Here is a 13,273-nt window from a genome sequence, read left to right on the forward strand (position 1 = left end):
TTAAAGCAAATAATCATCTTTATTCAAGAATGCAATGAACTCCAGGTGAAAATCAGGACACAGTGAATACAAAACATCACAACTATCAGCACTGTAAAACCAGTATTTAACAAGTACTTAAATTATTATACATTAATGTATTAAAAAAATGTGCATGTATCAAGACAATGTACAAACAGTGATTGAAAAATAACACACGTGCCATAAGGTAGATTTGTTTTAGCAAAGAGAGCTGATTTCTCCTTTGCTGCAGCCCCATTTGCAGCAGGCATTGGACAGTCCCACCACTACATCACGTCCTTTTCGGTCAACGGACCGCAACGCTTCGAGCACCTCTTCTGAAATGAGAGAGCGTGCGGGCCTGCTGAACACACCACCTTCCTGTTCACCCTGTGCCACCGTAAGAGTATTAAGATCAGTAGACTGCTGAGAAAATGAAGAACCAGGAAGCAGAAGCGAGCCATCTGCGATGTTACGGTCATCTGAGTTGAACATGTCCAGAATTTCATCTGTGCAAAATAACAGACATTGATCAATGTAATATAGCAAACAAAGAATGGATCACAATGATATATTTTACTGCATTTGTACACTATCCAGATGTTTGGACCCAAGTGAATTTCTCTGAAATGTCAAGCTTTTGATATAAATGCTTGAAAGGAATTTAGACAAGCCATTTTTAGACACTTAAGCCCAAAATAAGGACAATTTTTAACACTTAAGTCACTCTTTAAGTCTGAATTTCATTGTTTTTACTGCAACATATCAATTATAAATAAAGGTGTCCTAGCAGAGTAACCACAGGTTGTACTGTATCTCATGACATCAAATACACCACATAAATATTTGAAAAATATCTATTGTTTTTTCACTCAAAACCTAACAATCTTGTTTTTGTGAAATGTTATGCTTAAAAAAACGTAAAACTTTTGTAAGCACAAACAAGTTACAAATTTGGAAGTCACATTAAGACGGTTCTTCAACACTAACCTGTGTTCGTTAAGGAGCGTTTCCATCGAGAGCCTCCGCAGGTAAAGATGACAGCACGGATGAACTCCCGTCCGCATAATTTCACTCCGTATGAGGGGCTGTCCAGTGCTTTTATTCCAGCAGCTAACATCAGACACACTGTAAGAACTGTGATTTTCCACATCATGCTGAGAGTAGATGTTTGCTAACAGCAGGGGCTGATGTTCAGAAGCTTGTTTCCTGCTGATCTCCCTGCTGAAACCGTTTGATGCAATTCTGTGACTGGTCCTGGGTCCCAGGTCCCGCTTATAAAGAGATGACAAGGACACATATTCAACACCCACCCGTACCCTTTAGGATCAGGAGTCAGAGATAAACCATACAGAACTCGAGACCTTTCTGGAAACAAAAGACAGAGCGGTGAAGGTAAAAGTGTAATTATGTGTAAGGGCACGGTCGGTGTGTGACGAAATGCAGTTTTCCTATTTCAACTCATGAATCATATTTGAACAATGACTCAAGTGAGTTTATATTAGCCTTTGCATGTGTATCATTAGTTCTCTTCACAAACCGTTCTTAGTTTTATACTCTTAAATAGTGAATTATTTGTCTCTAGCTGTCACTGGGGCAGTACACTTTAAAAAGGTCCTAATAAATGTAGGCCTTGTTGGTACCAATATGTACCCCCGAGGTACTCTTTAGATGCAATGGTGTACTTTTTGAAAGTGTCCCATTTTGGACCTTTTTTCTGACAGTAATATTACAGGTATTTAATAATACTGCTAAATTTTTGGGGAAAAAACCCAAATAAATCTTTACTACAAATAAGGAATCGGAGGTAGACGTCCTCAATTCACCCAAATGCTTGTATTACTTTCTTTTTAGGTTATTTATGCATTATTTATGCTTTATCTTTTCATTTTTCAGACAAAGTAATGACTATGAGGGGTAGAGGTTAAGAGACACACATGCAGAGATGTGGCGAGTATGGCATTTTCAAAGTGTGATAAGAGCCTGTTGCACACAGGCAATCTTTGAAACCACAAAGGTGAAGGTCCCCAATATCCAAAATGACAACAGAATAATGCATTTGTAATGAATGTGATGATAACGATGACAAAAGCATGACATTTTGAGAGACATTAACCAAAATGTTTGACGTGCAGAACATTGCCTTCAGCGATATTGTATTGGCAAAGATTCTAATTTCATTTTTATCTAATTTTATACATTTTAATTAGTGCATTAAAACATATATATTTAATAAATATTATATCTCAATTTGGCACTTGGCTTGCATGCCCTGGTGAAAAAAACAATAAAACCATTACAGAAAATTCTAATGGTTTCCATTAAAATACCAATAGGAACCATTAGCTTTTACCATTAAAACCACTACACTGTAGTGTGTTTTGGGCCATATTCCATTAGAACCAATAAAATTCCCAATAAAACCAATACAATTTCTGTGATGGTGTCTATTGTTTTTTTAGCAGGGTGGATTTGCCCGTTTCAGCATTTTTTTATTTTTAAAGTTAGATACAATAATGTACCATTTTACAATAGTACCATGTATTTTAATACACTGTATCATTTCTACTTTTCTTATTTTTATCCTGTGTTTTCTTATGTCTCTGTTTGTTCTTAAATACATTTTCTCTATGGCTGCTCTCTCTGCAACAATGCAAAATTTTGAGACATTTATTGAAAACATGCTCAAATTTACTTATTTTAACAGAATCTAGCCTGAGTATATAATATAATAAATAGTGTTGCTTTAAATTTACACACAAAAACATTTCAAAATGTTGGTAGATGCTAACAGATCGTATACAGCTTATAAACATCACGGCAGATGTCAGTACATAAATTGTTTTGGGTTTTATGCGGCGTTGCGCACACCGATTAAAAGTACCGCGAGAGCTATTTAAAACCCCATTTTAAGAATTACTCTCGCGGTATTTTGACGTCATATTTTGATCGGTTTGCGCATCACTGCATAAAGTCGAACGCACCTATACGTGACAAACGTCTATGATTGACACATATTTTAGACGAATAACGTATCACATTTCACATGCACTATCCAGTTCAACCAATGGGCAAACACAAAGGGAAAGTAATTGTGTTTGGACCAATCAGACGGCGCGAAGGGGGCGGAACCGTAGCGAGTGGGTAGCAACAGTTGCCCGGGTGAGGACGAAGCGCCATAGCCACGGTAGTCGTGGTGACAAGAGCCCAGCAACGAGAATCAACAACAACAACCACCCGATTCATTGAATCAAACGTATTAAATCAAAAGTACCGCTGGGAATCTCATTCGGGATAAGAGGTGATTCCGTATTTTATATTTTCACAATGTGTCAAAAACAGAAACAGGTGCTAGCGATGGTGATTTTTTTGCGTTTATCTACGTCCAATAACCGTCAATAGTGTCACGAATTGTCAAGCTATCGAATCGCGTGCGCTGGCCGGCGTCGTCTCGCAAACGATAACCGTTACCGGACTAAACGAAAACTGCTCGTTGTTATGACGATATTGTAGATAGGTTGTACAAAATGGCGGGTCTTGTTTGCAATAATGCGTGTGTCTCCATATACACATTGCTAGAAAGGCGCTCGGCTAGCGTTGCTATGGAGCCAGGTGTTGAAAATAAACGCTGTTGGCATAGTTACACCGATGACCACGTTGACAAACCAGCCGTTATTGCTGGATAAACCTGGTAATAATCAGACATGGTTTCGTTTTAACAACCTTATTGAGCGCTGGATTGTTATTAGACATGATACTGTATATCATAATGTAGCGAAACGCCTCCCATAGGATTCAGCGCTTTGTAAACGATACTACAGGCTACATTGTCACAATGCAAATAATAGCATCAGGAATATGATGGCGCAGATACTGTGCCTATTTGTTTGTTACATGTACACGTCCAAAACAATACAGTCGTGTTGTGCATTATTGTATTTTTCTTTCTTTGTATTTGAGAATATTAAAGTATGCTCTACACGTGTTCTTTAACTTGTACATTTATTAATGTAATATGTTGAAACTACATGGGATCATAATGGTGTATACAATAAGAATTTGATTTAAAAATCATAAACCAAACAGTTTGAGCGAAACGCAAATTATCTGTTTATTTTCAATTTTACCTATTTGTTTTTAAGTCTCACATTGTGTTTTTGATGATGGTGTGTGCCCTCTTTCATTTGCAAGCAGTGATCAGGTTACTGGTAATAAGACACCAAATGCGCTGCACTAACCTTCCCTACTCTGCTTGCTGGGACAACAATGGTTGTAGTCTTTTGGGCTTTCCGTAACAATCTATGGCCTCGTACACACTGCATTTAAATTCGGTTGTCACTGCACCTTTTTAGTGCTTAATCCTGTTCTGTACGCACACACTTCAGTAATTTACGGGACTGACAACTGCATGCTACAACTGAATTAACTCCCACAAAATGCAGGTAGTGACAACCGCATATTGAGTAGAGTACATAACCGAACTAAACACCCAGTTGTTAATGAAGTATTTAAACATGCATCATGGACATGACAAGTCTCTCTTCTGAAAAATAAATGCCTTGAAGGGGAAAAAGTGCAGAAAATGAGTTTTTGCTGACTAGTGTTGCCAGATCTTGCACGAAAAATACAGCGAAGAAGAATAATCCAAAATCTTTACCTTAAAGATCAAAACATTGGCACTGGCAGCTTCTCACTTTAATACCACCAAAAACATGAGCCAAAAGCCATAAATGGTTAAGTGACACAACTGTATGTAAGTACAAAAAATACGAGGACCTGGCAACACAGCGCTGAAAGAAGGAGCCTCACAAATACCTACAACACACAACGCCAAGACGGTGGTTATTGCAAAACATAATGCTGTAATATTAATTTGGTCAAAGCTGTGACTGTGAGTGATAACCACATGAGACAGCACACCGTTTGCTATGGTTACCTCTTTGTCAATCATCTCAGTTTCGTGAGTGAGTCTTCTTCCGTACACACAGGAAATGATCATTTAGGGGATTTACTCCCGCATTTAAATGCGGTTGTCACTCCTGAAAGGTTGCCTATGTGCCAAGTATGCAGTGATTCATTTGTATATATAGTAATGATAACCCAACTAACTCCTTAGTGATGTTGGCTACCCTAAGGGGGTGAGCACACCAAAACTTTTAAACGCTGAAAACGCCTGGAGGATGCCGAATCCCAGCTGTTTTTTCAGCTGAGCACCACCTTTCTTCAGCCGAGCGCTTTGGTAGCTGTGATACTTCTGTTTTGTTTATCAGTCGTTCCTCCACTGTGATTGGACGCCGTGTGAGAACTGACATTGACGAGAGCTTTTCACCCAAAGTTGAATCTTTTTCAACCCTCGGCGCCGAGCATTGAGCGCGGAAAACCGCAGAGGGCCAGCTTTCAGCACGAAAAAAAAAACGCTAGCAGCTGGCTTTTTTGAAAAATGCAGCACTTCTATTGGAAACAATTGAAAACATACGCCGGCCACGGGCGTAAAAGCTTCGGTGTGCATTTACGTCGGCAGCTGGAAGCTCAGCTCGTCAATCACTTCTCACTCGGCCATCCAATCACTGTGAAGAAGGGGGGGGGGCAAACACCACAACAACCAACCGGCGCATCGCCCAACGACCGACAACAAAGCAGAAGCATCACAGCAAACAAAGCGCCTAGTTTAAAAAAAGGCTGGCAAGCGCCTACAGTCGGCGTCTGCTTGCTGTTTTCAGCCGCATTTAGGTGTACACGCCCCCTAACACCGGTTATAAAACTTTGACAAATACCTCATGAATCACACACAGTTTGTGCTACAGATGTGAAGGATAACTAAAATGTATGGCTGTTTGTTATTTCCTTTCAAAGCAATTAAACGTTTTACCTGGTGAATGATAAAATAAGAAATGCATTAGACTTACATTAAAGGAGGGACCTGAGTCATTTCTAAACAGTAGGGACCAGAATATCACAGACTAAAAAAATAAAAAATAAAATAAAGGTACTACATGATGTCTTAGAAGAACAATTTTTGCTCTATGGTTCCATAAAGCCATCCATTTTCACAAACGATTCTTTGTAGTGTATAAAGGTTCTTTAGATTATGAAAAGACAAGAAATGGTTCTTTTAAGAACCACTATCTTGAATGGTTCTATGGGGGAACCAAAAGTATCTGTTCTTTTGTAGCATCGCTGCCTTTTGTAGCACCTTTATTTTTTACTTTGGCCATAAAGGAACCATGCAGAACACCTTAGAGAGTCCATAGCAACCACCAGCAATACAATACTTTAGCCTTGTTGGCAAGTGACGCTCAATGCTTTTCTGCACAGTCTTCTTTGTCTGTTCTTGCAATGGTTTTTGATTGTATTTTGAACCTGTGATGTGTTTTTCCATCTCATCGCATTCAGTCCAATGGCAACCCCGGCTTATGTTAGGGAGCTGCAGCAGACCTCCCAGCCCCAAACGGGCGCTGTGACGTCAACAACAGGCCAGCCCGCCACGGTGACTGTGGCCCCTCAGCAGTTCCTGGCAGAACTTCAGATGACCAGCGCTTCGGCTGCCCCACCCGCAGGACAGACCACACCCCCTCCCGCACAAGTGCAGAAGAGCCCTGCTATAGTCCAGGCCCCGCCCACACAAGCCCCACCCACTCAGTATGTCACAGCTGAGATTCAGAGTTCACCAACACAGTCCAGCAATGACCAGAATACACCACAGTACATTGTTGTCACGGTTACAGGTGAGAGCAAACTCTTTGTTTTAAACTCTTGTTGTAAACTCTTAAATCTTAAACAAATCTCTGTTTTCCTGCAGAGGGATCTCTTCATTCCAGCGACTCTGTGTCAGATTCCAGTCCTCCTTCGGCTATAGTACAGACTGGAGTTCCCACACAGGTGGTTCAGCAGGTTCAGACCGCCCAGCAGGTAACCCTGTACGCCCGTACACCCTGTCAAGATGTTGACCAATACACCTGCCCCACAATTCACCTGAATACGCCCAACCACGCGTCAAGCCTCAAATCAATAAACGTCTGAATATATAATAACCATTTGGAATTATCTGACTCTTGAATATGACATTAAAGGGATAATTCACCCAAAAGTCATCATTTATGCATCTTCATGTTGTTCTAGACCTGTATGCCGGGTTCCCACGGGTCCTTGAAATCATTGAAAGTTTGTGAATCTGGATATCATAAAAATTCTAGACTTTTTAAGCACACGTGCTAAACTGTTCGCTTTAAATGTTTATATCTTCTGTATGCGAATGTTGATTCATACCAGAATGCTTTTTTTGCATAGTTGTGTTTGACACATGAACACGTCTCGGGTTATGTATGTAACTGTTGTTCCCTGAGAAGGGAACGAGACGCTGCGTCTCCCTTGTCATACTTCCTGCATCCCGGTAACGCTGTTTTTGACAATATTTCAGATAGCGATATAGTTCCTGGCTCCCGCGTCACCCTGTCTTTGTCTTTAAGCCTCACCATTGGTTGAATTTGATATACACATTCAAACGCACTTACCCTTGGAGGCGTCCCCATAGTGTCACCGCAGTGACACAGCGCAAGTTACTGTAACAATGTATCTTTAAAGGTAGCACAATGTAACCTTGCTCTCACTTGAAATGTCTCCCCACATTTAGTCCTTGAATTTGAGGGTATTGGACCTGGAAAGTCCTTGAAAGGTCCTTGAATTTGAAGTTAACTAAGGTGTGGGATTCCTGTGTATGAGTTTCTTTCCTCTGTTGAACACAAACAAAGATATTTTGATAAGCACACTGTTGACAGCACCCAAAGGGTGAGTAAATTATGAGTTTTCATTTTTGGGTAAACTATCCCTTTAACAAACAAGGCACATTTTATTTCATTTTTCATTAAGTAATCAAGGTCGTGGATGGAAGTATATAAATGACTACAATTATTGTGCAAGAATTTCTATGACACTGTTTACGGAGTCTGTTTGAGTTTGTAGGATGTTTTAAAATTTGATGCACAAACATTGAACAAGAATAGCATTCTCTGTTACCACAGAGGAAACCACCTCTCCCATTATAAGTGTGCTGAAGGCCACTTTGGTAGTTTCACACACAACAAAAAGGTGCACGTTTTGTTGAAGCCTGTTTGTGAAAACATGACTGTCCACCTACAACAGAACAACTAAACGGGCAATCAGTTATTAATATAGTATACTTACAAACAACATACTATATAATAATTCCTGGAGGGAACTATTTACTATTTTTAGATAACCGAGCATGTTTTAATAATATAAATTGCAATATAACATTACAAAAGGTTTCCATTTTAAGGGCAATGAATGTGTTTTCTTTATTTTTAAGAAGGTTCATTCTGTAACCATTCTGTGCATGTATTTCCAAACATTCAAGCTATGAAGTTTGGTAGCACAGAGTAAATAACTAGTTGTTTGAAGTGCTGCAGTAACTCTGTTGGGTAAGCTTAACATTTTTCACTTCCCTCGTAATCTATTAACAGAGGTCAGTGGTTCAAGCCACCACCCAGACAACGAAAACCGAGCCGGGCACACAGCTGAATGTCACCAACTTACAGTCCGTGCACCTGCCACAGGAGGTGAGCTGTCTCATATACATATATGTCATTATGTGACTAAACTCTTGATTTTGAACAAGCGCACACTCACACTGATGCCCATGATCAGTTTCACTATGACCTACAAGCTTTTCTGTAATATGCGTTTTACCTGAATCATATTTTAATAGTATAATGTTCATAATCATGTGATGGTTTCATGCACTAAAGAAATGATTCACCCAAAAAGGAATAAAAATCGAGATCTGTATATTGAATACATGCGGTGATGTATGATGTTAAAGTTGTTGCTATATCTGTGTCCCAATTTGAAGGCTGGATCCTTCGAAGGATGCAGTTTCCAATATCTAGGAAGGCTGCAACTTCCGAAGGCTGAATTATTTAATAGCTGTGTCCCAATTCGAAGGCTGGATCCTTCGAAGGTCACGTTCTTCGAAGGCGAGGACTCTGTCTTTGACTGATGCAGCCGTTTCATTTCAGTTCACTTCGTCAACTTCAGAGACAGAGTCCTCGCCTTCGAAGGACACGATCTTCGAACTGGGACACAGCTTATGAGTAGTTCGCTTTATTTTGATTCTATAGTCTTCTGAAATGTAATTAATTAGTTAAAAATCACAGCAGTAGCATTTACATTTCAATGTGTTTGTGCATATTTAAACATACCCTGCGTCCAAAATTGCCTACTGTGACAGTACGGACTAAATTACATGAAGTACCTATTCATCGACTTCTATATAGTATAAATAGGGCTGGGCGATAGAGCTAAAATGTTTATCATCTATAACGTGTTATATCATTCGATAGTGATAAAAATGTGTATATTTTACATAAAGATTCAATTGGTGTTAAATAAACTCTATACACGTAAATGATCTCTCTGGAGAATTTCGTCGCCATAATGTTTGATTTCTGGTCTTTGTTTCTTTTTGTGTCTTTTCTTCACCTTCATTTTTGAATGTACTATAAATGTCGTCAAATCAGTACGGTGTGGTAGATTAAAAATTCGAATAAGAAATCATTTGTATTGCATATGTGTCGAACACTGCCATCCGCGCGTAGCCACTTTGAAAGTATACCTGGCCCACAAGTATGCACAGCTTACTGTGCGTTCACACCAGAGGCGGTAGAGGCGGCAAAACGTTGGATGCTTAATCATTTTGAGTTTACCCGCTTCGTTCGCGCGTGAAAGCCGCACGTGAAATTTTAGTTATTCGAGACATTCACGTGGAAATTCGTGCCATGGGAGGGACTTCTGCTCGCTTCCTGTACCCAAGTCATAATCATGTAATTGTTCCGATGCCGGTCAGACGCAAACAACCAAAGAACTGCCACAATGGCGAGCTAACATTTTCTTTTATTATTGACAATCTCCTCGGCCACAGCACTCATTTTTACATGTTTTCTGTCTTTTCCTGTTACATGGTGATGGCGCAACCGAACCCCACAGGAACACTTTTTATTGGCTGTTTGCTTGTAACTCATGACATGCTACTTTATCAGGGCATATTATAGGCTGTTTAAGATTTAGGAACAGCAATGTAATGTAGTCCAATGCAGTTTTAGCAATGCATTAACAGGCTTCATATCAAATCCCCCCCATCATTATCGATAAAGGTGTATCGGCGGCACATATCAATATCGTTTTATCACCCAGCCCTAGTATGAATATGGGTGGTGTGAATAATATTTGGACGCACTACATCCGACATGTGATACATCACGTCACTCATCATCATAACAAAAAGTGAGCCGTTAAGTTGGATGATGTTAAACAAGCGCAATTTAACAGTGATTTTCCTTATGTATTTACATTTGTGTAGAGCTGCTTTCTGACTTTTTTTTTAAATATGATGACGCCTCTCCTTCTTCGTCGGGTGACTCCTTTCCTGGGGGCTTAAGGCACAGTAAGGTGTTTATCGAATGCACACTTCAAAATCTTTCCGGATATAGTAGGCCATCTGGGTACTTCCCGGCCCGCCTACTGTTTTTTGAACACTAATAAGTTGGACATACTATTCATGCAGACTTCTGCCACTATATTGTATGGAAGTGGGCGATTTTGGATGCAGCGACGGTGCTTCAATATGTGCCATGCCAGTTAACATGTCAACATTGGCTGGATTTACACTAAACACTTGGCAAAACAGTTATTGACCCGTAACAGCTTAAACCACATAGGAAGTAAAATGTTGCGATATGCAATGGACACGATTATACAAGATTATGGAGCTTTATTTCTGTAACAAGACATAAAGCTTCAACAATACTCCACGTACACACCAGCCGTGGTAGAGGCGGCAAAAACACGCTAATTGCGCGTAGTTGGATACTTGAACATTTTGAGTTTACTTGCTTCATTCCCGCATGAAAACCACGTGTGAAATTCTAGTCATTCGAGACATTCACATGAAAATTCACGTTATGGGAGGGGCTTCTGGGACACCGCTGAGACTTCGCTCACTTCCTGTAATCACGTCATTACTACAGCAAAGTTCTGATTGGTTAACGCGGCGCGGAAATCCGCCAAAGTTCAGATTTTCAACTCGCGCGTTTCCCACGGCAACGCTCAATTCGTGCCGCAGGATGCCTAATCGCGTCTTTCCATTGACTTAACATGTAAATCACTCGCGCTTGCCGCCCCTACCACGTCTGGTGTGAACGCCCAGTAAGAAGAGTCATATGACGGCGAGTGGTGTCCACCTGAGTTGATGGCATTTGCCAGCGTCGCATTTTCAATGACGCACACCACGTCTTTCAGATGGGAATATCCAATCTTTCAGGACGCAAATGAGGCCTGAAACCGATTGGAGATTATCGGAATCTATGCGCTTTTTTCCTGCTTACATGTTCGTGGGTCATATTTACTCTGTGCAAAAACAAAGTTGAGTCACTTCAAACATGCAAGGTTAATGCGGCCATTCTCAAATATAATGTCAAATATAACCAATCACAAACACGATTTAATACTCAGATTAAATTTAGCTTTCGCATAATATTTGAAAGCTACAAACATTTCAGCATAAATGATCTAAATTTCAATCTGTTGACAACTGAATGACATCATTTTCATTTTTGGGTGAACTAAAATTTCTTTAAGCGTATAGACATCTAATCCTCTGATGGTTCCTTTCAGGGCTCTTTCCTCAGACAGACAGGAAGTGATGCAGAGAGAGAGAGAGAATTTAAGCGACAGAGTCAGATAGAGGAGTGGTTGGAGCGTAGGGCAGCAGTAGCAGAGAAACAGAGTTTATCTTACACCTCTTTTAACAGAGCTTTGCTGGATTATTCACCCTCACCATCCTGTTTCCCCTCATCCCTACCGCTCACCTGTTCATGCGTCACCTTCCCACTGCCCGTCATGCCAGTGGGCTGGGAAACAGACGGATTCTCCTACACCGCTATACCTGTGGCAGAAACATGCTCCTACCTCTATGAGATGCCCCATGGTCATAGCGTATGTGATGGCAGCTGGGGAATTCACTAAGACTGAATTAAGGGAAATGAGAATGAGGGTGCAATTTATAAATGCATAAATGTACCGTGTGCTTATTTGGCACAATTATTTAATGAATTAAACCTAATCTGTGAAAGTAAGTGGAAGATGTTAAACTATTAACCACTATTTGTCTTTTAGCGTGTTTAATCATTCATTGCGAAAGTGTAACAGTGGAGATACAGTATGATAACTTTGCTTTCTTATTGTGTTGTATTGGCGTATATGCACTGCAGGTCCAGCAGCAACTGCAGCAGGTGCCAGTCCAGCATGTGTATACAAACCAGGTGCAGTATGTGGAAGGAGGGGACACTAACTACCAGACCAGCACCATGTGAGTATTGCAGAAAAAGTATCGAGTGAAACACAGAAGTCGAACGTGACATTTACGATCGAAACCTTTTTCTTATTCTCACAGTCGCTCCGCCAGTTTTCCCTACACGGAGACCCCTCTGTACACGCAGACCACCGCAGGACAGTACTACGAGACCACCCCTGCCTCTGGTTCTGAGGCCACGTCCCCTGGCACCCCTCTGACCGTCTCCGTAACCACGGGTTCCCCCGGAGTGTCCATGTACGTGACCGGGACGGGGCAGATCGTGGCCAATCCCACATCGGCTACCGGGGGCGGGGTCACAGCCGTAGTTGCGACCTCTGGGGCGGCGTCCAACGGTTCGGGAGAGTCCGGGAGCGAGGCTAACGGCAGCGGCGCAAGTTACGTGATTCAGGGCGGCTACATGCTCGCTGGGAGTGGGAGCGGGAGCAGCAGCAGCGGAAACGGTTATACGCACCCCACCCGCGCATCTCCGGCCACCGTGAGTATAAACGAAGGCGAGGACAATAGCGTGCCGTCGGCAGACAAAAAGGTATGACGACAACGGGGATGGGCCGCAACCGTCAACCATCGTCACTCACACGCCCACCAACCCTCCCTTCCCGCTACCTGAACAAATTGATCGCATGATCTCATTGTTTCGTTTCACATGTCAGAGAGCACAGTGAAAGCGGCCTGACACGGTTGTAGATGTGGGTCAGATCTCATTTTTATGATTCTCAGTTTCATTTTGTGAACTATAAAGTTATCACATTGACCTTTGCAGCATGCTCCTTCTGTGATGACGCTTTCTGGTTGAATAAACCACATCGTCCGTAACACAGACACAAGTCATGTGACTTATTCTATTACATTTCTAAGGCAGCTGACAACATGGCAACACCCTAAGAT

At 41.2% G+C, this 13,273-nt stretch overlaps 2 protein-coding genes across 8 annotated transcripts in view; one reads left to right on the top strand and one right to left on the bottom strand.

Moving 5' to 3' along the window:
• The window catches only part of rln3a (relaxin 3a), a 16,861-nt gene continuing 3,588 nt past the window's right edge, over positions 1-13,273 (bottom strand). Inside the window, exons 2-3 of the mRNA XM_055194714.2 lie at positions 991-1,274; positions 1-509 (exon numbers count right to left, since the gene is read on the bottom strand). Coding sequence (XP_055050689.1) covers positions 220-509; positions 991-1,156 — 456 coding nt within the window. The 5' untranslated portion in view covers positions 1,157-1,274 and the 3' untranslated portion in view covers positions 1-219. The remainder of the gene's footprint in view (positions 510-990; positions 1,275-13,273) is intronic.
• Positions 3,067-13,273, top strand: part of rfx1a (regulatory factor X, 1a (influences HLA class II expression)) — a 27,126-nt gene continuing 16,919 nt past the window's right edge. For 2 of the 7 annotated variants that reach the window (XM_055194711.2, XM_055194712.2), the window contains exons 1-6: positions 3,081-3,301; positions 6,394-6,725; positions 6,800-6,909; positions 8,481-8,576; positions 12,285-12,382; positions 12,467-12,914. In XM_055194711.2, coding sequence (XP_055050686.1) covers positions 6,398-6,725; positions 6,800-6,909; positions 8,481-8,576; positions 12,285-12,382; positions 12,467-12,914 — 1,080 coding nt within the window. In that variant the 5' untranslated portion in view covers positions 3,081-3,301; positions 6,394-6,397. Of the gene's footprint in view, positions 3,302-6,393; positions 6,726-6,799; positions 6,910-8,480; positions 8,577-11,688; positions 12,010-12,284; positions 12,383-12,466; positions 12,915-13,273 lie in introns of all 7 variants that reach the window. The other 5 variants (XM_055194707.2, XM_055194706.2, XM_055194710.2 and 2 more) reach the window with 5 other exon arrangements.

This window comes from Misgurnus anguillicaudatus, chromosome 19, assembly GCF_027580225.2.
Source record: "Misgurnus anguillicaudatus chromosome 19, ASM2758022v2, whole genome shotgun sequence".
Classification (NCBI taxonomy): Eukaryota; Metazoa; Chordata; class Actinopteri; order Cypriniformes; family Cobitidae; genus Misgurnus; species Misgurnus anguillicaudatus.